Source organism: Callorhinus ursinus, unplaced genomic scaffold (genome assembly GCF_003265705.2).
Source record: "Callorhinus ursinus isolate GAN/ISIS: 27379988/994484 unplaced genomic scaffold, GSC_fseal_2.0 scaffold71, whole genome shotgun sequence".
Taxonomy (NCBI): domain Eukaryota; kingdom Metazoa; phylum Chordata; class Mammalia; order Carnivora; family Otariidae; genus Callorhinus; species Callorhinus ursinus.
This window is the reverse complement of record NW_027397133.1, coordinates 1,488,940-1,513,077: the sequence shown is the minus strand read 5'-3', so window position 1 is coordinate 1,513,077 and position 24,138 is coordinate 1,488,940. Positions and strand designations below refer to the sequence as shown.

At 52.9% G+C, this 24,138-nt stretch overlaps 1 protein-coding gene across 4 annotated transcripts; it reads left to right on the top strand.

The window, feature by feature from the left end:
* Positions 1-280: 280 nt before the first annotated feature.
* MED25 (mediator complex subunit 25) lies at positions 281-16,640 on the top strand. 4 transcript variants are annotated; one of them, XM_025849706.2, is made up of 18 exons: positions 282-497; positions 598-643; positions 839-963; positions 7,480-7,578; positions 7,977-8,097; positions 8,342-8,504; positions 8,635-8,765; positions 9,053-9,140; positions 9,233-9,426; positions 9,868-9,996; positions 10,384-10,469; positions 10,550-10,607; positions 10,764-10,871; positions 10,984-11,172; positions 11,529-11,600; positions 11,732-11,950; positions 12,265-12,445; positions 14,812-16,640. In XM_025849706.2, exons 1-18 carry the CDS (start codon positions 364-366, stop codon positions 15,054-15,056), a joined length of 2,388 nt encoding a protein of 795 aa, XP_025705491.1. In that variant the 5' UTR covers positions 282-363; the 3' UTR covers positions 15,057-16,640. The 4 variants fall into 4 exon arrangements, with proteins under 4 accessions (XP_073742709.1, XP_025705491.1, XP_073742710.1 ...); XM_025849708.2 differs by lacking the exon at positions 14,812-16,640 and adding an exon at positions 12,928-13,059 and having other exon boundaries at positions 285-497; XM_073886608.1 differs by lacking the exon at positions 11,529-11,600 and having other exon boundaries at positions 281-497.
* The last annotated feature ends 7,498 nt before the right edge of the window (positions 16,641-24,138 follow it).

Sequence of the window (24,138 nt, the reverse complement as noted above, 5' to 3'; positions counted from 1 at the left end):
GGTCTCCTGACCCTCCCATTGAGACGAGAGTCGGAACAGGCGCCTCGCTCAAAGATGGCGGCCGACTGCTCCTCTCTCAATATATGTCACTCCACAGTCCTGACAGTAATTCAGTCTTCCCCGTCGGGCCCCCGAAGGGGTTCGCTATGCTCTTAATCTTGCACGCGGTGGGTACGAACGAGGATGGACACAGAACCAACGCTTCCTCCTCGCCCCGCACAAACATGGCCGAAGGCGCGTCAAGCAGCGGCGCTAAGACGTCCGACGCCGGGGCACGCGCAGCGCAGGCGCACTTCCGCTCATCCCGCAGCGGCTGCGGTGGCGGCGGCGGCGGTGGCGGCGGTGGCGGCTGCTGCGCGGGGCATGGTCCCCGGGTCGGAGGGCCCGGCCCGAGCCGGGGGCCTCGTGGCTGATGTGGTGTTTGTGATTGAGGGCACAGCCAACCTGGGGCCTTACTTCGAAGGGCTGCGCAAGCACTACCTGCTTCCGGCCATCGAGTGAGTGCCGTTTCCGCGACTTCCAGTCCGGCCCTCCGACTTACTTTAGTTTTCCACAGTTTCTTGCCTGACCCCGACTTTTTGCCTCCGACCCTCACAGGTATTTTAATGGTGGTCCTCCTGCCGAGACGGACTTCGGGGGAGACGTGAGTCTTGGGACTCCTGGGTCTGAGGGAGGAGGAGCCGGGGACGGGACTCCCGGGTCTGAGGGAGGAGGGGGCTGGGGGTCTGGACTCCCGGGTCTGAGGGAGGAGGGAGCCGGTAACCGGCCTGCTGGGTCTGAGGGAGGAGCAGCTGGACGGGGGTCCCAGATGAAAAGTTCTTCTGCCCTCTCCTCCCAGTATGGGGGGACCCAGTACAGCCTCGTGGTGTTCAACACGGTGGACTGCGCTCCCGAGTCCTACGTACAGTGTCACGCTCCCACCAGCAGCGCCTATGAGTTTGTCACCTGGCTCGATGGCATTAAGTGAGCTTTTTCTTGTGCTTGGGGTGCGTTGGGGGGCCCTGTGGGGGGCCATGAATGGATGGCGGCTTGGTTTGAGCTTCAGAAACCATCCCTCCCACTGGGTGGCTGAAAGGGCGGAGAGGGATAAGTTTTTGTCCACAAATCAACTTCTGTGGTGCGTTCTGTGTGCTCAGCGGTTTTGCCATCCGGTGTGGAAGTAGAAAAATCTTCCCAGTTTGGGAGGCCTGTTGAGCTCCAGCGCCCATCTCGTATTGTGAGGTTCTCCACATTCTGCGTGATTCTCCACATTCTTAGGCTGTTTCTCATTAGTCTTCCTTTCTCAGATGGGCCCCTCGAAGCCTGAGTGCAAGTGGGGTGGGGCCTAGGCCAGGATAGATCCCTCTGTGCTTTGGATGGGATTTGGAATGTTCACTTTGCCCGCTCAGTGCAGGTGCAGACGGCCTGCAATCAAATCACAGCTAAACCACAACGGAACTCCCGGACTCAGGAGTCCCTGCTCCCTTTGTGCCTAATGTAGCTTACTTCCTATCTCTTTAAAGGGAGGATGTTATAGTACTTACTTATTTATTGTATTATTTATTCTCGGTTGCATAACAGATTATCCCAAAGCTTTGTGGCTCAGAGCAATAAACGTTGATTATTTCATGCCATTTCTGTAAGTAAGGAATTCAGGACTGGCTTAGCTGGATAGTTCTGGCTCAGGGTCTCGTGAGGTTGCAGTCATCCAAGGGACTGGCTGGTCCGTTTTCAAGGTGGCTCACTCTGTGGCTGCAGCGTGCCCTCCTAACCTGGCAGCTGGCTTATCTCAGAGGAAGCAACACGACAGAAAGAGCAAAGAGGAGGAGGCTACGAGGGTTTTTATGATCCAAGTTTTGGAAGTCCCACAGCATTACCTCTACCACGTTCTGTTTGGTATAGAAGGCAGTCCTGTTCGGTGCGAGGAGCATGAGGAGAGATGAATGCCAAGGGTGTGAATACCAGGAGGTGGGGATCACTGGGGGGACCTGGCTACCAGGACTTCATGCATTCTTCGGGAATTAAATGAGTTGGTGACTACTTAAAACAGCACCTGGCGTGTATTAAGTGCTGTGTTAGTGTTCGCTGTTGCTTCAGGTCTCGGTTTCTTGGTTTGTGAATAGATAATGGTTGTCCGGATCTCTGGTGCTCTTGGGAGAGTCACGAGCTCATCTTCATGTGGTGCCTTCATCCTGCCTAGCCCAGGGTCTGGTCTGGGGTTAGAGTTCACTAAACGGCACCGGGTCATGGCTGTTGTTCTCTTCATACGTTCATGCAGCAAGTGTTTGCTGAGTGCCTGCTTTGTTCCAGGTTGTTTGTGCTGGACTGGGTGCTGCACGTTCACTGGGAAGCTGACACCCAAGTTTGACCTCTCATGGTCATTCGGGCTACTAGTCAGAACAGAGTAGGATTTCCCAACCTCAGTACTGTTGACGCTTTGGGCCAAATAATTCACTGTTGCGGGGGGCTGTCCTGTGCAGTGCTGAATGTTCAATCGCCTCCCTGGCTCTAGCCACTAGATGCCAGGAGCCATCTCCAAGTTGTGACACACAGAGATGTCTCCAGACATTGTCAAGTGTACCCTGGGGTGGGGAGTTGGGGGGACAAAATCCACCCCAGCTGAGAGGTACTGAGATAGATTGTTGTAAGACTTGAATAATGGTAAGTGGGGGCTTTTTGAGGCCCAAGTTCAAGTGTGCTGTCCCTCAAGTACCTAGCACTGAGCACAGGGTCTGGCACCAAGGAGGTCTCAGGAGAACGGTGTGGAATCAGGGATACGTGAATGAATGCCCAGAATGCACTTTATACTCTGATTCTTCCTGGTGAACTATAAGCTGCAAAGCCCAACTCCAATATCCCTTCCCTGATGCTGGCAAACAGCCAGTCGCTCCCTCCCCTGCGCCTGCCACTCCCAGCTGTTCCCTGGTCGCAGCCCCATGCCTCTGGACTGTGAATGTCTAGGTCCCTGGTGTTCTGCTTTTTTGTTTCCAGCTGGGGCCTGGCACCCAAAAGGTCTCAGGAGACCTTGACAGTAAATAAATGAGTGAAAGCCGTGGAGAAGGTAATCACTAAGAAACCAAACCTTCTAGTGGGTGTTGACATGTCAGGACAAGCAGTTAAACTCCCTTATTTAAAACTTTCCAGGGGTGCCTGGCTGGCTCAATCGGAAGAGCATGATCTTGGGGTTGTGAGTTCAAGCCCCATGATGGGTGTAGAGATAAGTAAATGAAAACTTAAAAAAAATCTTAAAAATAGATGAGTAAATAAGTCCAAAGCATGTGGAAGATAAGAGGGAAATGCTTTCTGAGCACATTCAGCACATATCCATACCTCCTCCTTAATCAACTTAGAATACGCTGTACCTTTAGCCAAATGAAAAAGCTTTGTAGGCTGTGTGCTCACTGCGGAATCCTCCCAATGAGCTGATAAATGTTGGCAGTGGTCATTGTTTTACCAAGTCCTATGTAACCATCTAAATTCACTTTCTGTGACATTGCTGGGTGGTCTGGCACAAAGATCACAAAGGAAGTCTGTGGGTTTTGTTCCCACTCGGAGAAGAAATCTTATCTTCTCCCAGAACGTCCGTAACTTAAAGAACAAAGCATGCAGTGTGATTTTTGAAACGTCCTTGCTTTGGGAAGATTTATTTCTGATGTTCCATTTCCTTTCTTTCAAGAGGGGCGGGTTGTTTTTTTCCTCCTTCCCTGCAGCAAGTGACCCCAAATCAGAAAGAATAGGGTAGAAGAAGGAGCCCTGAGTGTCTTCTCCCTAGCACTGTGACCATCTGTTCGTTCATTCATTCATTCCTTCCACAAATGTTTGTGGTGCGAACTGTCCTGAGCCCTGAGGAGTTGGGGACATAAGGCAGGCCAGGTCTTGGCCCTCTTGGAGCTAGTGTCCATAGTGGGGCGACCAGCCGGGCGGGTCAAGCCTGGTCGCTGTTGACAATCACTCATTTTGACCAGTACCTCCGGGGGCCTCCAAGGGCTCATTACCCCGTGAGGGCAGGCAGCGAAGATTGGGGGTGTGGGTATGGCATCAGCAAGGAGCCTGGGAAGCATTAAGTGTCAGAGCCCACCTGTGGCACCAGGGCATTTTCATCTTCACATTTGCATCATTGAGGGGTTCATTTGGAATTAAGGCTTATCGTAAACTCTTTGGTATTCAAAACATATTTTGCCACTGGCCAGATTTTATTTCTGCTCCCCATTTTTCAAGCGTTTTTCATTTCCTGGACAAAATATGTGTTCCCTATCTCTCTTAGTGCCTAACAGACAACCTACCCGCCCTGGAAGGAAAAAACAGGTTTTAGAATCTCAAAGTGATTGGTCGATCACACTTTCCTCATAAATTACTTTTTACAATTGAGGTAAAATTCACATAACAGAGGTGATTATTTTGAAGTGAACAATTCGGTGACATTGAGTGTGTTTACACTGTGCAGTCTCACAGTCCCAAAACATTTTCATGCCCCTAAAGGGAGACCTGCACCCGTGAAGCAGTTGCTCCGTATCTGCCGCCCCCCGCCCCCGGCCTTCCAGCCAGGCCCAACCAGGACACTTTTGGCTCAAAAAGGCTCATGAAAATAGTGGTTTGATTTATTCGGGAACAGGAAGTCGCAGCAGGGTGGATGCAGGGTCGGTTCATTCATTGGGGTCTGCCCCCCCAACTCTGGCCTTCAAGTTCTTGTGCGGAACAGTCTTGGTAAAGAAGAGGAGGGCTGGAAGCAGGGTGTGGGGGTAAGGAGCATCGGTGGGGCCCATGTGCCCTTGGGGGGGGGAGGCAGGCTTCGGGGTCGCAGGTCTAGAGGGAGAAGAGGGCCAAAACCTGCAACTGACAACAGTTGGTCTGAGAAGTTTGGGAAGGGAGCAGAGGGGTCAAGCTGCTGTGGCTCACTCATCCAGGAAGCCTGTTCTGAGGCCCTGTGGCCTTGAGCAGCTTGGACACAAGCTGGAAATGCCTCAGACCGACCACTTGGTCCCCCTCGCTGAAGGCTACCCTGACTCTGGGAGCCAGGTGTGCTGTGGAGGGAAGTCTGAAAGTCACAGTATCTGGTGACATGTGATATGATTGAGGGTGGGCCCTAAAATCAGGTGGCAGCTGAGGCAGCCTTCCCAGAGGAGGGGACTCTGGACTTGGGGTGGGGGGGTCATAAGCAGGGATTTTCCTCGTAGGCCAGAAGAGGGGTGTGTGTGGTCATGGCAAACAGCACAGGCAGAAGACTGGTTATGTGGCGGCAGATCACGAAGACCAGGGACACGTGAGACATTCTGGACGACTTGTACCTAGAGGAGGATGGAGCAGGAAGGTGGGCAGAGCCCGGGGCACGGAGGGCCCCAGATACCCACCTGAGAGCTTGGCTTTATTCTGGTGTTAATGGACATGGTTGGATTGGCAGCCCTTTGTTATGTATTTATGTATGTATGTATCTATGTATGTAAACTCCATGCGACACATGGGGCTCAAACTCCGACCCCAAGATCAAGAGTTGCATACCCTACCGACTGAGCCAGCCCCACACCTTTAGCCATTCGATTTTTTTTTTTTTTTCTCTTGGAGGACAGGAGGTTTATTTAACACCGGCGGGCTCAGAGGGGAGTGGTCTCCAAAGGTCCTAGCCATTCGATTTTTTTTTTTCATTAAAAATTCTTTATTTAGTATATTCTCTCATCCAGAGAATAAACTTTATAAACATAGGTTATTTTAAAATATTGTAGCAGTAGTTTTTGGATAGCTAATTTGATTAGTAGAATTATAAACGCAAAAAGGGAAAAGGATTACCAGAAGTAAGACATTATTTCTAACAAAGCTTCACGAAAATCTTGATTATTACAACCCTTTGTATTTTGCAAGTTTTGCATATATGGTTTTAGCTCTTCAGAGCCCTCTACCAGTAAGGCACATGCAATAGTAAAAAATTTGCTACTGCAGCCTTGGGGAACATCTCTTAATGTTGTGTTGGTGCTTCTCTGACACAATACACTTTTAATCAAGACACATATTTATGTACATTCTAAATTCCAAGTATACACACTGCGATTGAACTGATGGACTGAAATAAAATCATAAATCCTAGATTAACCATAGTACTAGCCATTCGATTTTAACACACATTTTCCCGAGACTTCCCTAATGCCAGACTGTGGGGTAAGAGAAGAGACCAGTGCAGGGGCCACAATTCAAGGGGATAGGATCCTCAACGCTCCCAGAGAGGGGCCCAGTCTGCACACATGTACCTGTGGCAGAGTCTGCCTCACAACGACGGGACCTGGAGAACTGTGGTGGCAGCAGCTGCACTCACATAGAGGCCGTCCCCAGGCCACGCCCCAGTGGGATGGTCACTGGTGACCTATCTGCACATCAGATGGAAGAGAAACTCGAGTCTCCTGAGTCTCATGAGTATCCTGGTGCTGCTGAAACAAAGTAGTAAGAACTGGTTGGCTTAAGGGCACCTGGGTGGCTCAGTCGGTTAAGCGTCTGACTTCGGCTCAGGTCACGATCTCAGGGTCCTGGGATCGATCCCCATGTTGGGCTCCACGCTCAGTGGGGAGTCTGCTTCTTGCCCTCTCCCTCTGCCCCTCTGCTCGTACGTGAGTGTGCTTGCTCGCTCTCTTAAATAGATAAATAAAATCTTAAATTAAAAAAACAAAAACAAAAACTAGTTGGCTTAGAACCACAGAAAGGTAGTGACTCACGGTTTAGATCCAGGAGCCCAGGATCAAGGTGTGGGCAGGGCCATGCTCCCTCTGGAGACTGTAGGGGAAGATCCTTGTCTCTTCCAGCTTCTGGTGTCCCCAGACAATCCTTGGCTTGTGATAGTGTCACTCCGATCTCCATATGGCACTCTCCCTGTGTCTCTACATTGTCTTCCTTCTGAGCATGTCTGTTTCTGTATCCACATTTCCCTGTTTTGACCATAAGGACATGGGTCACATTGGATAAGGGCCCACCCCGTGACCTCAGTGTAGTGTCCTTACCTCTATAAATACCCCGTTTCCAAATAAGGTCACATTCTGGGATCATGGGGGCAGGGAGGTTAGGACCTTCAGCATCTCTTGGGAAGGGGGACACAATTCAACCCTTGACATTGGGAGGACAGAGAGGCCCCCATATCTGGCTGAGAGGGTGGGCAGAGGCCAGGGCTGGCTTTAAAAGTGGAACAGACAGCCCCGAGGGGAGGTGTGCAGGGACGGGGACATGGGACCAGATCATGGGCCAGGTGTCCTGGGCCTTTCCCTGTTCCGTGCTCTAGCAGGGCCTCCAGCCAGAGGTACTCTGTCAGAGGAGATGACAGACAGCCCTTGTCCACATCCACTAGGCCTGGCGTTGTGTCAGCACTGGGGATAGAGCAGGAAACTCAGCAGTGTCCCTGTGCCCAGGTGCACGATGGGGGGGGGGGGCGACATGGGCGCAGGCTCTTCAGCTGTGGCCTGGGGGCTGGGAGGTGGCAGCCCGGGGTACCACAGCAGACCCTGGGGCTGACAGCCTCGCCCCCTGCAGGTTCATGGGCGGGGGTGGTGAGAGTTGCAGCCTCATCGCGGAAGGCCTCAGCACGGCCCTGCAGCTCTTCGATGACTTCAAGAAGATGCGGGAGCAGATGTGAGTGTGCCCAGCCTGTGCGGCTCCCCACGTCTCTTTGCACCTGGCTTTGTCTGCTGTGGGGCTGCACCCACTGCCTCACGCTGGGGAAGTGGGTGGGCTCTGAGCCCTGAGCGCTCTGGGCAGGAGGCAGGAGGTGTCCCCTGGCCAGTGCCTGGTCTGGGTGTCCTCACTGGGAAGAGGATCCTGCTCTGGGTCTGCTCCCTGCTTTCCCTGCCCGCTCGGCAACTTAGAGGGAGTCAGGAACCTCTTTGGGCCTCAGTGTTCTCCGTTGTAAAATGGGGCCGTTACTCCTGACTTCCTGTGGGGTGGAGTACTTGCACTCTCCTGGGGCTGGGTCTGTCCCTTCTCAGGGCCCCTGTTGTTACCTGCTCCATGTCTTTCCTTCTCCCTGGCAGTGGCCAGACACACCGCGTCTGCCTCCTTATCTGTAACTCGCCCCCGTACCTCCTCCCTGCTGTCGAGAGCACCACGTACTCTGGGTACACGACGGAGAGTCTTGTGCAGAAGATAGGGGAGGTGAGGACTCTTGAGTCTGAGGGAGGAGCTCAGGGAGGGGGGCCTGCACTCCTCTGAGTTGTGACCAGCTCTGCTAACCTTTTGGAAGAACTATAACCCAGAATCCCCTGAGGCAGCTAATACAGGTCCCAGGGTCACTTGTCTCAAAGCCTAATGGGAATTTAGTTTTAGGGCCCAGGGGGTGTGGTAGCCTGGGGGTCAGCCCCGATGGCCCCTCACTGACCACGCCTCTCTCCTCCTGCAGCAAGGGATCCACTTCTCCATAGTGTCTCCCCGGAAGCTGCCTGCCCTAAGGCTTCTGTTCGAGAAGGCAGCTCCCCCGGCCTTGCTGGAGCCGCTGCAGCCACCGACAGACGTGAGCCAGGACCCCCGGCACATGGTGCTGGTGCGGGGGCTCGTGCTGCCGGGTGAGGCCTGAGTGCCAGCAGTGGGGCAATGGGGGGTGTCCTCCCTCGGCTCCCTCTGACTTACTTGGATTTCTCTCCCCTCTCTCAAACTCCTTCGCACGGGGCTCGGTCATCCATCCTTCGCTCTCAGTTGGGGGTGGTTCAGCCCCAGGCCCCCTCCAGCCAAAGCAGCCTGTCCCCCTGCCTGCAGCTCCTCCCTCGGGTGCCTCACTCTCAGCAGCCCCCCAGCAGCCTCTGCCCCCTGTCCCCCAGCAGTATCAGGTATGGATGTGGCCAGGGGGATGTGCTCCTGGGGCCTTGTGGGAGCCCTGGTCTCTTGGGAGAGACCTAGCTGGATGTCTGGGCTTGTGGGGCGATGGGTAGTCTCCACTGGGACCCCCAAGTGGGTGGGACACTCGGGGCCAGAGAATCCCATCCCCGTGGAGTGATGGGAGTCATCCTGCTGTGATGTCATGGCCGGGGTAGCTGTACCTTGGGTGGGCACAGTGGCGTGACCCTGTGGGACATCCGGACTGGAGTGCGCAGTCCTCATCAGCTTCTACCCCCAGGTGCCTGGGAACCTGAGCGCAGCTCAAGTGGCGGCCCAGAATGCAGTGGAAGCTGCCAAGAACCAGAAGGCTGGGCTAGGCCCACGCTGTGAGTCCCGAGGCGGGGATATGAGGTGGGCTGAGGTCAGCCAGGCCTCTCTGCACATCTGTCCCCACCTCTTCTCTTGGTCTCTTCCACAGTCTCACCCATTAACCCTCTCCAGCAAGCTGCTTCAGGAGTGGGTCCCCCCTTCAGCCAGGCACCGGCCCCACCACTACCCCCGGGGCCCCCTGGCGCCCCCAAGCCACCCCCTGCTTCCCAGCCCAGCCTGGTCTCCACCGTGGCTCCTGGCCCAGGCCTGGCCCCCACTGCACAACCTGGGGCACCATCCATGGTAGGTGCTTGCACACCTGTCCCGCTGCCCTACTCCTGCCAGCTGCTGACAGAGCAGAGGCCAAGCAATTTGCCTTCCTGAGGAGGGTGTAAGGATACATGGGTCTCATTGTCCTAGGTCCTCAGGGGTTCACGGGGTTGGTGCCACAGACAACTGAGACTAGAGGCTAGAGGCTCTGGGGACGGAATGGTGGGGCTTTGGCTCCTGGCGGGTGAGAACTGTTCAGAGGAGTCCAAGGGATCCTGGGAGTTGGGGCACCATGGGTCTTAGAGTTCTCAGATCCTATGGAATCAGAGCATTTATGGTCCCAGGGACTGTCGAGTGGTGTTGAGAAAGGAACCTGCGTTCTGTTTTTCCTGCTGGTCTGTCTCTCTCTCGGGATGCCCCTCCTAGGAGATGGTCTGACCCTGCTCCACTGCCCTCCTTGCTCCCCTCTGGCAGGCGGGCTCGGTGGCCCCAGGTGGGGTGAGCGGCCCTTCCCCAGCCCAGCTAGGGGCCCCAGCCCTCGGGGGGCAGCAGTCAGTCTCCAACAAACTCCTGGCCTGGAGCGGGGTCCTCGAGTGGCAGGAGGTGAGTAGCTCGGGGAGCCATGTGGATCTCACGGCCTGTTAGGACATGGGGCTGGGCCAGGGTCCCTGTGAGGCTGTGGCACTTTTGGTCCTGAGGAGAGTCTCAAGGAAGCCTTGAGTTCAGGACTAGGGAGGTAGTAAAAATTGTGTTGCCGTGAAGCACTGAAAAGTTTCAGTTTTGGGGCGTGACGGGGGTTCAAGGGATCCCCTGCAGGGAGGGGACAGAGGTTGTGGGACCGCTGGTCTGGAGGAGGGGGGCCCAGGGCTTGTGGGACTTGAGCTGGGGGAGGTCCTGAGCTCTGGGGCTCCCAGGGTAGGGCAGGAGAGGTTGAGGGGACTGGGCTTTGGAGCCCTTTTCCCTGTGACACGCTCTGTCTTTTCCACTCAGAAGCCCAAACCTGCCTCCGTGGACGCCAACACCAAGCTGACGCGGTCGCTGCCTTGCCAGGTCTATGTGAATCACGGCGAGAACTTGTAGGTGACCGACTGTAGGGCTGGCGGCTGGGTGGACCTGGGCTTGCATCCTCCTGACGCCTCTCCCCGTTGGCCCCCAGGAAGACAGAGCAGTGGCCCCAGAAGCTGATCATGCAGCTCATCCCACAGCAGCTGCTCGTGAGTGGCTCAAGGGAGCACCGCCCGCCCCTCCCGGTCGGCTAGTCCTATTCTCTTCCCTCGTCCCTTCCCTGCCCCCCCACCCCACCACCACCTGCCTTGGCTCCCTGCTCCTCACTTCCCCACTCCACATGCCGGCCTGTGTGTCTCCCGCAGACCACCCTGGGCCCTTTGTTCCGGAACTCGAGGATGGTGCAGTTCCATTTCACCAACAAGGACCTGGAGTCCCTGAAAGGCCTCTATCGCATCATGGGCAACGGCTTTGTGAGTCCAGGGCGGGGCGGGCCCCGGGTGCCTGCAGAGCTTCTAGAACTGGGAGGGGTGGGTGCCCCCTCTTCCTCTTTCTCAGGGGTGACTGGTGCGTGTCCTCTGCCAGGCTGGCTGCGTGCACTTCCCCCACACGGCCCCCTGCGAGGTGCGGGTGCTCATGCTCCTATACTCGTCCAAGAAGAAGATCTTCATGGGCCTCATCCCCTACGACCAGAGTGGCTTCGTCAACGGCATCCGGCAGGTCATCACCAACCACAAGCAAGTCCAGCAGCAGAAGCTGGAGCAGCAGCGTGGGGTGAGTGACCGGGGCCTCCCTCCCCCCGGCACCCACCCCTGCCCACCTGGGCCCCTGAGCTTGTGGCCAGACCCCCAGCATCCCTCCTGGGCTGAGACGTGGCCACCTGTGTTCAGGCCCTTCCCCACATTTTCTTGCGATCTTTGTACCCCTTTCAGCATCTGCCTCGAATCTCTGAGACACAGCCCTCCCTTGGGGACTTGGGAAAGTAAGGTTTACTTCCCAGACCACCCACCCCCAAAGAACGTTCCTAGTTCCTGACAGGTTCCCCTTCAGGGTTCAGAAGGCTCCCCCTGCCCAAACACAGGACCCCCACTCCCACCCCCAGTCACTGATCTGCTCCCTGTCCCACACAGATGGGGGCACAGCAGGCACCCCCTGGGCTGGGCCCCATTCTGGAGGACCAGGCGAGACCCTCTCAGAATCTGGTGAGGAGAGGGCTGGCGGGGTCAGGGCCAGGGCGGGGGAGACCCCCAAAGAACACTGTCATTTTGACCTGACGGAGGCCAAGAAGTCTGGGGAATCTGCCTCGTCCCTCACCCCCATCTCCTCCCACCAGCTCCAGCTCCGCCCACCACAGCCCCAGCCTCAGGGCTCTGTGGGGGCTTCTGCGGCCTCAGGACAGCCCCCGCCCCAGGGTGCTGCCCAGGCCCCCCCAGGCGCCCCCCAAGGCCCTCCTGGAGCAGCCCCTGGCCCTCCCCCTCCTGGACCCATCCTTCGGCCTCAGAACCCTGGGGCCAACCCCCAACTGCGGAGTCTCCTCCTCAACCCACCTCCGGTGAGATTTGGGGGGGGGGGGGGGGTGCAGATGGGAGCCTGTGGCTGGGCCCTGGGCCCTGATGGTTCTGGTCCTTTTGTTTGGGAGGAAGGAGGTTGGCTTTGGTCAGACGTGTGAGTAGAGCCCTGCCAAGGGCCCCAGGCAGACCGGCTCCTCTGTGTCTGTCTTATGTAGGCTTCTGCTAAGATTCCTTTGAAGAAAGACACCCCGCCCCGCCCCCCCCAACCACTGGATGAGATGTTCTCTGAGCAGCTTCTGTGCTAGAGGCTGCTTGATGGGGTGGGGGCTCTGAGCCACTTTCTTTGTTCTTGCAGCCCCAGAGCGGGGTGCCCCCACCCCAAGCCTCCCTCCACCACCTCCAACCACCAGGGGCTCCTGCACTGTTGCCCCCACCACACCAGGGCCTGGGGCAACCCCAGCTGGGGCCCCCCCTCCTGCATCCGCCTCCTGCCCAGTCCTGGTCCACACAGCTTCCCCCAAGAGCTCCACTGCCAGGTAAGGAGGTCCCCGGGGAGGGCAGGGGTCTGGACTGAGTGTCCCAGCAGCCCCTGGGCTAGAGCCTCAAGACCAAGGGCTCCTGGGAAGTGAAGTCCTGGATTCAAGAATGGTAGCTGGTCCCCCACCCCACCAGGGTTCTTGGGAGGCTCTGAGGGCTCCTGGAAAATACAGCCCAGGGGGTCAAGATGTAGTGGGGCAAGATTCTTTTTGTGATTCCTTTCTTGTGTGTCCTGGGGTTGATGGGAAACATAGTCTTAGGGCCAGAGATGTAGTTTGGGGGATGGGCTCCTAAAGGCTCATGGGAATCAGCACATTTGTGACCAGACGGGGCCAGAAGGTGCCTCTGATGGGTCCCCCTGGGGCTTCCTAGAAAAGTCATTACCTTGGGCTCCCAGAGGAAGAGGGAAGAAGCAGGCCCAGGGCCCTCCAGGGCCCCAGGGACTACTGGGAGATGCAGTCCCTTCCCCACTGCCCCCCAGGTCAGATGCTGCTGAGCGGGGGTCCCCGGGGCCCGGTTCCCCAGCCGGGCCTGCAGCCCAGCGTCATGGAGGACGACATCCTCATGGATCTCATCTGAACCCCCGACACCCAATAAAGTTCCTTTTAACACACGCCCCGGCTCCCGTCACTGACGTCCCCCAGGACTGGGCAGGAGGAGACCTGGGGGAGACCTCTCTGTCCTTGTTTTCGCTTCTGCAGATGTCCCTGAGGCTCTGGGCTGGTGACACCAGGGCCTCCACAGTGAGTCAGGCAGTCTGGTGCAGCCTGGCTTTGGGCTGGGGGGGTGGGACGTGGAGGCAGGCAGGCAGCGCTCACAGGGCCGTGTGCCCTCGTGGAGATAGGGTGGGTACCCGGAAGAGGCCTCTGAGCCAGCTGGGCTCAGCAGTCTTGGAGGAGAAGTGGGAGTCGACGAGGCCAAGAAGGAAGGAGGCAAGTGGTGATCTAGGTGCGGGGACAGCAGAAGTGAACGTGTGAGGGCAGGAGAAAGCTTGGGGTGTTCAGAGGTGCAAGTCCGGCATGAGGAAGGAGGGACCCGGAGAGGTGGGCAGGTGCCAGGTTGGGAGGAGGCTCGGGTTCCAAACTGAGTGGCTTGAGGTTTGTCCTGAGGGCGGAGAAGAGCCAGGGGAGGCCCCATGTGCAGGGAGCAGGTCTGGATTGGCTGGTCGTCAGGGTCTCTGGGTTGTCGAGTGCAACGGGGCAAGACAAGGCCAGGGATGCAGGGAGGAGGCCGGGGTGGTGGCTCCGGGAGGGGAGAGGCTGGTGGAGGGGCTGGGATCGAGTCAGGGGGCAAGAGGGGTGAGTCTACGGATTTGGCATGCCATGCAAAGGGATTGGGGGTGAAAGGGTGGCATCAGAGTCAGCCCCTGCCTCCTGGCCTGGGTGCTGGCAGATGATGGAGCCTCCCTGAGTGAGGGAACTGGGGGAAGGAGCCGGTAGTGAGTGCTAATGGCCCAAGGAGTGTCCATGTCACAGGTCACACGTTGGGAGTTCAGGATGTGTTCTTAGGAAATGGCGTATGTTTGATTATTGAAGCCACAGGAGTGGACAAGAGCACACGTGAGGAGAGGCCAGCCCCAGGTCCCAGAGATGGACCTTCCAGGGCTTTGAATGGGGTGGACAGTGGGGCTGCCCCTGAGGTGGAAAACATGGCAGGGGACAGGTTTGGGACATGGCGAGGCAAGAATGTCCTCAGGGAGACGTCTAAGGGGCAGCTGGATACAGACACGATTCGGAGTGCAAGGGCGGTCCAGCCTGGAGGCAGAGGATTCGTTGTCTGTTGTCAGACTCTAGACTAGCATCGCTCAGCGCGTGGTCCATGCCTGGACCACCAGCATCCGCATTGTTTGGGACACTGGTTAACATCCGATTCCTGGGCCCCATCTCAGGAGAGAGGTTGCAATCTGGTGGCCCATGGGCCACTCTGCAGTTGAGTTTTGTTTGGCCTTCCCTGTGTTAGCATACGTAGCATTTTTTCCTAACGAATTAGTTGTAAAAATCAGGATAATTTGCATGCAAACACACACATACACACATACACTCTCTCTCTCTCTCTCACACACACACACACACACACACACACACACACACACACACACACACAAACAATCTGCAGCCTTGGCTTCTCTTAACAAGTCAGAAGTTCTGGCACCTCTGGGCCCGCCCTTCTGCCTAGCAACAATGGGCTGGAGCTGCCCTTTTGATGGGGCGTGTGCTCTCTGGTTCGCCACAGTCCCCACCACTCCCGTTTGGCTCCCCCACCGCGAGGCAGAGGGTCATTGCCTTTGGGCTTGCACTGTGGTTGTTCCTGTGGTAGCATTCAGAGGCAAGTGAAATCTTTCTTGTACCCATGTCTCTATCAAAAGTGGCAAAACGAAAGAGAGACCGAGAGGGCCACGTGTTTCGAGAAAAATGGGAGCGAGCCTATTTCTTTGTGGAAGTGAAGAGCATGCCTATGTGTTTAATATGCAAAAAAATCGTATCTGTGTTGAAAGAATACAACCTGAGACGTCATTACGAATCAAAGCACAGTAAGAGCTTCGACCAGTACACAGAACAGATGCGAGACGCCATACTCAGTGAACTGAAAAAGGGCCTCAAGTGTCAGTAGGGTTTGCTTTGGAAAGAAAGCAGGTCTGAGAAGCGGCGTCGCTGCAAAGTGCAGTTCGAGTAATGAGCAAAGCACGACCTGGGCGTTAAAGCCTTCCACTGTTGGCGAGTTTGTAAAGGAGCAGGACAGTGGTTCCTGGACAGAGACGTTCGCCTGTTGAGACTATCCTCTCGGCCTGACAGGCGTTTGCATTGTGCCGTGAGTTTAAGATAAAACCAGAAGATTTCCAAGTCCAGTTGCTTGAAAGAGTCAACTCCACTGTGGCCTTTTCTGTCGTTGCTCATGAACTCTTACCACCTGGTTAGCTTTATTTATTTGTGGTATGGAGAATTTTGACGCGACCGAAGAAGTCTGTGACACGGTGCCCAGGCAGGGCCGATGCTGGGCGATGAGCTATTTTGTGTGTGTATTGACAGAAATACACAGACTGGCAAGAACTCCTAAGCACAGTCACAGACCGTTGTGGTAATGTAATGATCCATGTCACGGGCCTTGTTAGGGTACCTCAATCCCAGGAGGCAACACTCGGTGAGGACGCAAGTCAGCTTGTTGCCTCAATCACCAGGACTTGAGTTGTGTTCAGAAGGTACACGGAACACACGGCAGATATCCTCGACACGCTCCTGTGCTTTAACCACGGGCAGGTGGACAGTGACCTTGACCCGATGTATTTGACAGAAGCTCTGTGACCTGGTAGTCACGTAACGGTGTGGAAGGGATCTGCACTGTTGAAATACGTCAACTTGGTTCATCTCCAATGAGATGAAGGCCACACCTTGGTTCCCCTGAGAAGGTCGGTCAAAGACTTTTGGTCGAAGTTACACCCCCCCCCCCGCCTCCACCGAACACTAGTTCTCTGCAAAGACGTTCACAAACAGCTACTTGAATGTATGATTGTGTTTGCCCAGTCCTGGCAAAAACGGGGAAGCCACTGGCAAGGAATAGTTCCTTCGCTGCATTTGGTTTCCAGAAACAAAAGACATGGCCTGGACCATATTCACCCAGCTGGTGGGGTTCAAGACCAAATTCCCCCAAAGGTTCTCCACATCTAGACTCTGTGAAAATGAACTAACACTGTCCAGCTTGCCTTCGTCGGTTACTGTCGATGATGTGAATGCAGACCACAAGTTGTAGTTACTGAACTACAGGGCAGTAGGGTGCTGATTCCTAACTGTGACACCACTGGAAGATCATACCCCTACAAGTCTCCAGCAGTTGTCTTGAATTTCGGTGTTTGGAGGTGCCCACGCTTGTAAACAGCTGTTTTCCGTTACAAAATTGATTCAAATTAAATAACCGTTCCCAGTTAAGGATTCAAGGTTGAATTCTAAACTGCCCGTCCCACCGTGACATCCACAGCCTGACGCTGACCTCTCGGTGCGGAAGGGGGGTGAGTTCAGCCTTCTGGCTTCAAAATCAAAGGAGCAAAAGAATTATGAAAGAGAAAATTTTAATAATTAAATATTTCTATTTTTCAATTTGTATTTTTTCAATTTTGAATTTGAAATATAAACTCCAGTATCATACATGTTTGTATTCTGTTCCGTGCATTCACCATCGTTCAGTAAAGATACAATTTGATTTTACTTCTGGCCGTCGACTTTTCTCATGCCTGGCTAGTTCACTCATTTATGTGGCCCGCCTGGCTCCTGTAGGCATTTGAGTTTACCATCCCTGCTGTGGCACTGCTGAATGGAATCTGGGGGCGGGAGGGAGGCTGGGAATCACCATTTTGATCGAGCTCCCTAGGTGGCTCTGGCGCAGACAAAAGACTAAGCAGGAGACGCTGGTGGTGGTTGAAGGGAGAGTGGGTGACATTTCCCGTCCTGTATGTAGCAGGGGGTTTTTGAAAACTCAGATGGCTCCAGGGACCAGGCAGGTGATGGAAATGCGTGAAGCAGACGGGTGTAAGACAGTAGGGAGTGATGGGGACTGTGGCGAACTTGCAGAGTGCTTGCCCCACCTAGTGGCATTCAAATTGCAACAACAACAACAACAAAAAACACTGTGAGGACCAAACAAAATCCGCTTGTGGGTATGACGAGGCCATCGGGCTGCCATTTTGCGACCTCTGGAAGAAGAAGAAGACCCGGGGACAAGGACAGCCCTGAGATAGATCCCCAAGTCCGGGTTGGGCAGGGAACCAGAAGGCAGGAGAACCGGGCAAGTGTGTTCTGGAAGCTGAGTGTTTTTGAGGAGAGAGCAATCGTCAAATCTGCTGCAAGGAGAAGACAAAGGGAGAGCAGCCAGCGCTGTTTCCACCTGGTAGAAATAGTCCTGCAAGGAGACACAGGTTTGAGCCAGGACAGACTGATCGAAAAGAAATGTTTCCAGTTGCTGATTTGTCCATCTCTGGCCAGTGAGGCCCTCTTGACCTCAGCACCCAGGTAGATGAACTGAAGGGACCAGCCTGATGAATTAACGGGTGTGTGTTCACGAGGCGAGGCAGAAGAAAACCCAGGGTTACTAGAATGCCCAGAGAATGAAGAAATGCCTAGACACCTAGAACTCACCTGCACATTTCACAGTCATGGGTAAAGGCGGTCGGCTACGTGCTTGATGTGCCCCTTAGAACCAGCCAACACCAGGAACACATCTTTTGGGAAAGGTTTTCTCTGAGTGCAAGGTACTATTAAAGCTACTTGAATGGAGAAGGAAATAGTGAGAAACTTAGAACAGCAGGGGTTAAACTCTGACTGATGCATTGATTAGCTCTGTGGCTTTGGGCAGGTCCCTCTGCCTCCCTGAGCCTCAGTTTCCACCTATGTCAAGTAGTAGCTTTCCCTGCAGGATTGAGCATGTGGCAGGCTCAGCACAGGCCTCCCCACAGGAGAGCTGCTCTTAGCCCCTGTTGTCCTCACTGTCCAAATGCACTCTTAGAAGGCAAGCGTAGTGAGCAAACCTGTTTCTAAAAGCGCATGCCAACTTGTCAGAATCACCAGAGCATCCATGAAGGTCGTAATTGGGTGAGCGACTAGTTGGAAACATTTCATTTTTGATCAGTTTGCTTTCGGACCATGTATCTAGAGCTGGAAGCAAGACTAGGAAGTTCGAGAGAATTTTCCCAAGGGAAAAATGTTAAAAAATAGGGGGGGGGGGGGGGAAGATTAGGACAAAAGTGCTTAAACACCAACACATTCATTGTTATGAACCTCTTGGGTGAGAGAAAATGCCCACCTGATACTGATAATGAAGAAAAACAGAAAATGAGACCTTCTAGAAGGGGTATATTGGTCTCGAGGTACACAAAACATGTATTTTTTCCACCATCTTTTTTTATTTTAAAATTAACCATAAACATGTAATGAGTTACACACGTTTACGCTTTCATAAAGATAAAAAGGCACCGAAGTGTATAGAATAAAAAGTTCCTTTTCATACCTCTTTTCTCCTCTCATCCCAAACACAACACTGAGCAAACCACTTTCTTCCCCAGAGGCAGACGTACCAGTTTGGTGCTTGGGTTTACATGCATTTGGTTGTTGAGACGTTTATAGTCTCTTTTAAATGTTTCATATAAGTGGGGTCAGTTTATCTTGTTTTTGTTTTTGTTTTTGTTTTTTTCCACTTACGTAGTGGCCACCTGTCCATATCATTCATTGCACGTGGCCCCATTAAATGGCCCCATTCCAATTCCACACAACATCCAGTCTGTAGAAGTTGTCAGTGTGTAACAGACCCCATCAGTCAGTGACTTAAGCAGCAAGCATTTGTCGCACAATCGCTCTGGGTCAGGAGTCCAGACACAGCATAGCTCATGCCTCCAGCTCAAGGTCTGTCCATGTTGCAGTCAAGCTGTGGCCGGGGCTGCAGTCTCATCTGAAGGCTCAACTGACAGAGGACTCACTTTCAAGCCCATTCATGGGCTTGCTGCCAGGTTTCAGTTCCTCACAGGTGACTGGACGCAGAGCCTCAGTTCCTTGCTTCCTTGCCCGAAATCTCCCTCCACTTCTGACCGTGTAGCCCCCCTCATAGCACAGCTCACAACATGGCTGCCAACTTCTCTGGAAGTGAGAGGGCAGCCAAGATGGAAGCCAGAGTCTTTTTGTAACCCAGTCACGGAAGGGATATCCCATCACTTTGGCCATATTTTGTGGGTTACAACAACTCAGTCGGTCCAGCCCACACTGAAGCTGAGGAGTAATATTGGGAGTATAATACCAGGAGGAGTTGGGATCAGGGGGGCCATGGGTTTGAAGCTCTTTGCCACACTGTGCGTGGCACTTGGTTAGCTGTGCAGATTTTCACTTAAAAATGCTGCAGAGAAGGAGTGTATACGTATTTTTATATATATTTTTTGCTCACTTGTGCAGGCATTCCTGCAGGATCCATTCTTAAGAGCAATATTTCAAGATTGCAGAGTGTGCTGATTTTGTTTTGATTTATTTGACTCTTTAAAAATTGAATTTATTTTTTGTATATATAAAACCTTCATATGGTTTACACTTTAAGAGGTTCCAAAATCAACCCGATGCATAGTCTCTCCCAGCTACCTCTGGAGATCAATTGCCAATTTTCTAGTGGTTTTTTTGTTTGTTTGTTTTAATTTTAAGTAGGCTTCATGCCCAACATGGGGCTTGAACTCATGACCCTGAGATAGAGTCACGTGCTCTACCAACTGAGCCAGCCAGGCGCCTCTCAATTACCAATTTTCTTATGTGTCCTTTCAGAGCTATGTACAAGCAGGTGGAAGCAAACAGAAACGTATTCATTTTCTGGCTCTGCTATCCAGTGGCAGGCTAGTTTATATTTTTAAAACAGCTTTATTAAGGTATAATAGACATACACAACCCTGCACATATGTAATATACACATGTTGATGAGTTTGGATATCTACATACACCTGTGAAATCACCCGTGCAATGCAGGTAGACATCTGTCACCTACAAATTTCCTTGTGTCTCTTTGGGTTTCTGGGGCTGGGGGCGGGGGGTAAGAGTACGAACATGAGATCTACCCTCTTAAATTTCAGCTCACAGTAAAGGATTGCTAGCTGTCAGCACCGTGTTAATACAGCAGATCTCTACAACTTAGATTCAGCCTACTTTACTCGGCAGATTACTTTTTTTCATCTGACAATGTATTTTGTAGTTTATACCAGGGCGAAAAGCCCTCTGTTCTTTTTCATGGCTTCAGAGTATTCCCTGGGTAAATGCCACCATTTTTTAAAGCCCCTATTATGGGTCATATAGGATGCTTCTGACCTTGGTGGGTGCCCGTTTTAAACTGAGAGAGAACTGCCAAATGGCCCCTTCCAAAACTCTGGTTAATCACTAATTTGTGGGTATGGATCTCCCCGCATGAGGAGAGGTGAGGCGGGACATGGTCATCTCCATGTAAGGAGGAAGACCTCTGGAGCGTTTGGAACAGTGTGCTGGGGGACAGATGGTGGCTAAGGGACAGCTGTGGTGACAGGGATGGGAAGGTCCCATCTTGAGTTGATAGCCATGGTGTGCCTCGGGAACGAGGGACAGGAAAGTGAGGTGTTCACTCCTGATGCCCCTCGTCTTTTTCCATCAGGTCGGGGGCACGGGCTTCTGCTGAGGTTAATCAGGAACCTGGGCTTGAGACCCCCTCAGCCTGTCCTTGGCTGTGACCTCAGGCCCTTGCCTCCCCGATCCTTGGTTTCCCTATCTGTAGAATGAGGATGATAAGATTGCCATCCTCATGGCGTGAGTTGAAAAGGGAAACGCTAAACATAGTGTTCAGGAAATATCTATTATTACTGCTTTCCCAAGAATGATCTTTTTTAAAATGAAGTGATCCAGGCTGGCACCTGTTCTGACAAGGAGTCCAACCCACTCCACTGGGGCGTGGCTCACGATCAACCAGGTTATGACTGAGAACCTCGAGGAACTTGATAGAATACCAGGAGGCCGCAGCAGGGGCCCGGTTGGCCCCGGAGGTGGTAAATTTGCAGTTCATTTGTTTGAAAGATGTTGATTGGATGCCTGAGAGGGACCTGGGATGAGGCGGTGAAAAGATGGGTATGGTCCTGCCCTCTGTAGTCGGCAGGAAGCGGCCAGGTTGCTCACCTTGCAGAAGGTTCTCTCCTATCTGTAAGGTGAGGCTCTAATAAAGTGACCTTGAAGGGCCCTGGTGAGAATTTAATAACTTCCCCCAGAGTCTAATGTGGGTCAGGCTGTTCCCCCTGGTGGCTGTCCTCCAATAGTAACTCAGGAGTCCCGCTGCTTTGGTTCAATAACCAGCCCCTTCCTTTTGGGGTCTTTGGTCTCCAACTGGGAACAGAACATGGGCATGGAGAGTACACACAGGCTTATATCTGCTTGGGACCAGAAGCGATACTCCTGACATCATGTTCATGCTTATGCTACCCCGGGTGAGAACGAAATCATCCCCGTCTCCTCCGGGGGAAGCTGGGACACGTGGTTTTCTGGTGTGCCCTGGAAGGGGAAATGGGGTGTTGAACACCTCACACCACTTCTGTAGAGGCGTGGAGGGCGTTCTGAGGGGGATGTGCACTCGGACCTAGAGTGCTCTGTGCGGGGCTTTTGGGACATCGCTGCGAATAAGCTAGACGTGGTCCTTGTCCTTACAAAGCTCCCAGGCTAATGTGGGAGCCACAGATAAGTACAAATCATGATGAGAAAGTTTAAGGAAGAATAAACAGAGCCTGAAGAGCACGTATCAGGCAGACTTTTTCTTTTCTTTTTTTTAAAGATTTCTTTAATTTTATTTCGGGGGGAGGGGAGAGAACTAGAGTGGTGGGGGAGGGGCAGAGGCAGAGGGAGAAGCAGGCTTCCCGCCGAGCAGGGAGCCCGATGCGGGGCTCGATCCCAGGACCCCGGGATCATGACCTGAGCCGAAGGCAGACGCTTAACCGACTGAGCCACCCAGGCATCCCCAGACCGTTTTTTTTTTTTTTAAACATTATTTTGTAATTGTGAAACCAAAAAACAAAGAATCTTCAAGACAGAGATCTCTTTACTCCCATTTTGTTGTGTGAAGCATTTTTATTTGTCCGTGTTGCCTTTGTGTTCTTGTCTGTGTCACATACATATCCAACCCATATGTACTCCCAATTTGCCCTTTTAGTAAACTCAGTCAGGTTGGTTAAGTGGGATTATTTGAAAAGGACATTTATATGTCAGGGTGGGCTGGGTTGGGCTGCAAAAACAACTTCCAAATTGCAGTGACTTGAAGTAGCAAAGTTGGGTTTTCTCCCTCCTGTTACATAGAGGGTCAGCTTGGAGCCGCTGCTGATAGATCTTGAATATTGCCAGAAGCATGGGAAAGGCATAGGGAGCTCTGGGCTTGTGCTAGTAATTAAATGCTCTGGACCGAATTCACATATGTCATTTTGCTCATATCTCACTGGCCAGAATTCATCACATGGCCCCACTGGACCATAATGGGGTCAGGAAGTGCAATCCTTTTCATTGCTGGGCAAAGTGGAGTTCAAAATATATGGCAGATAGCACTAATGAGCATCTGAACACTTTAAATGTTTTGTTTTAACCAAGAACATTTAAACAGACATTCATCTCTTTGGGTGGGACCAAGACCTTTTCTTTAAGTATTGGTCTCCCATTTATCATACATCATAATCTTGTAAAAACTACATCCACAAAGCACAAGTCATTTATAATTTCCAGTGTTTTGTCCTTTTTTTTTTTTTTTAAGATTTATTGGTGCACCTGGGTGGCTCAGTTGGTTAAGCAGCCCGACTTGAATTTTGCTCAGGTCATGATCTCATGGGTCATGGGATCAAACCCTGTGTCAGGTCTGAGCACAGCAGGGAATCTGCTTGAGATTCTCTCTCTCCCTCTGCCCCTCCCCCGACTTGTTCTCACAAGTTCTCAATCTCTCTCTAAAAGTCAATAAATCCTGCTGGAAGCGGAGGAGGGGCAGAGGGAGAGAGACAATCTCAAGCAGACTCCCCGATGAGCTCAGAACCCGACTTGGGGCTCGATCCCGTGACCCATGAGATCATGACCTGAGTCTAAATTGAGTCAGATGCTCAACCAACTGAGCCACCAAGGCGCCGCTGTTTTGTCTTTTTTTTTTTTTTTTTAAGCAACTCACTTCTATTTCTCCAATGCGGGCAACCTGCTCTCCATATAAACAACTCTCTTGCATTAATATTTTATTGGTTTGATAGGATTAAGTTATTAACTTAAGAGCAACTGGCATAAACAGGTTTGGTAGCAGACTGCTACTTTGCAGGAAGCGTACAGCATCCCAGATGGGAGCAAAATTGCTTAGTCATACCAGCCTGCTAGCCTGGAGGGCAGGTTTTACAGATGAAATGGGCAGCTGTCTTTCAAACTGGCACACTGGGTAAGCCATTTGGCTTCAGAGGGCTGTACTGTAGTACGACTTAGAATTTCAGCCTACGTTTTTATTTCACGTTCTGGGATGTTTTCATTTTGCTCCCGCTGGAGTGTATCCTGGCACAACTTTCTCTCTGCTTATACAATCCTGGGAATTCGTGCCCACACATGTGTCCTGATGGGAGCTGAAGGATGATGGAGAGCAGGAAGGATGTGGAAGAGATCAGTCTGGATAGAACAGCAGGGGTCCACCATGGGGGCATTAGAGGAAGTTTGTGTTGAATTCTAAGGGGACTGGGAAGCCACTAGAGTGTTTTGATTAGTGAAGGGAGAGACATGGCGGCAAGAGTTAGGAGGGTGATCTAGGCAAGAGACTGTGAGGTCTTGGACCAAGGGAAATGGTGAGAAATGAGGATTCAGGGAGATTAAAGAGGCTTCTGTCCCTGTGGTTCTGTCTCCTTCCTGCTGCCAGTGGTCGGTTGTCCTGATGTGGGTGGTTGTCAGGGGTCTGGAGGTAACCGTTGATATCTAACTTACGGTCTGGGTCCAGAGAACACAGACTCCATTTGGTCACAATCCAAGTCAGATTTGGAACTCAGGGTTGCACAGGCGGCTTCGTGGGTGGGGGCAAATACATCCTGGCTCAGGGCTTCTCCGATTTCACGGGCCACTCCTCTGTCTCATTTGCTGGTTGCTCCTCAGGACTCTCACCTCTAAAGGGATGGAGTGTCCTGGTCCCTGTCTACACACATGCTCTTTGTGATCTCAGTGTCTCATTGATTCGGGCA

What these genes read in the sequence shown, in the direction of transcription:
- MED25 (XM_025849706.2), top strand. Translation starts at nt 364, where the DNA reads ATGGTCCCCGGGTCGGAGGGCCCGGCCCGAGCCGGGGGCCTCGTGGCT. An exon ending in AGCTGGAGCAGCAGCGTGGG is followed by an intron (nt 11,173 to 11,528) that starts GTGAGTGACCGG and finishes TGTCCCACACAG; the next exon opens with ATGGGGGCACAGCAGGCACC. An exon ending in CCCAAGAGCTCCACTGCCAG is followed by an intron (nt 12,446 to 14,811) that starts GTAAGGAGGTCC and finishes CTCTATCAAAAG; the next exon opens with TGGCAAAACGAAAGAGAGAC.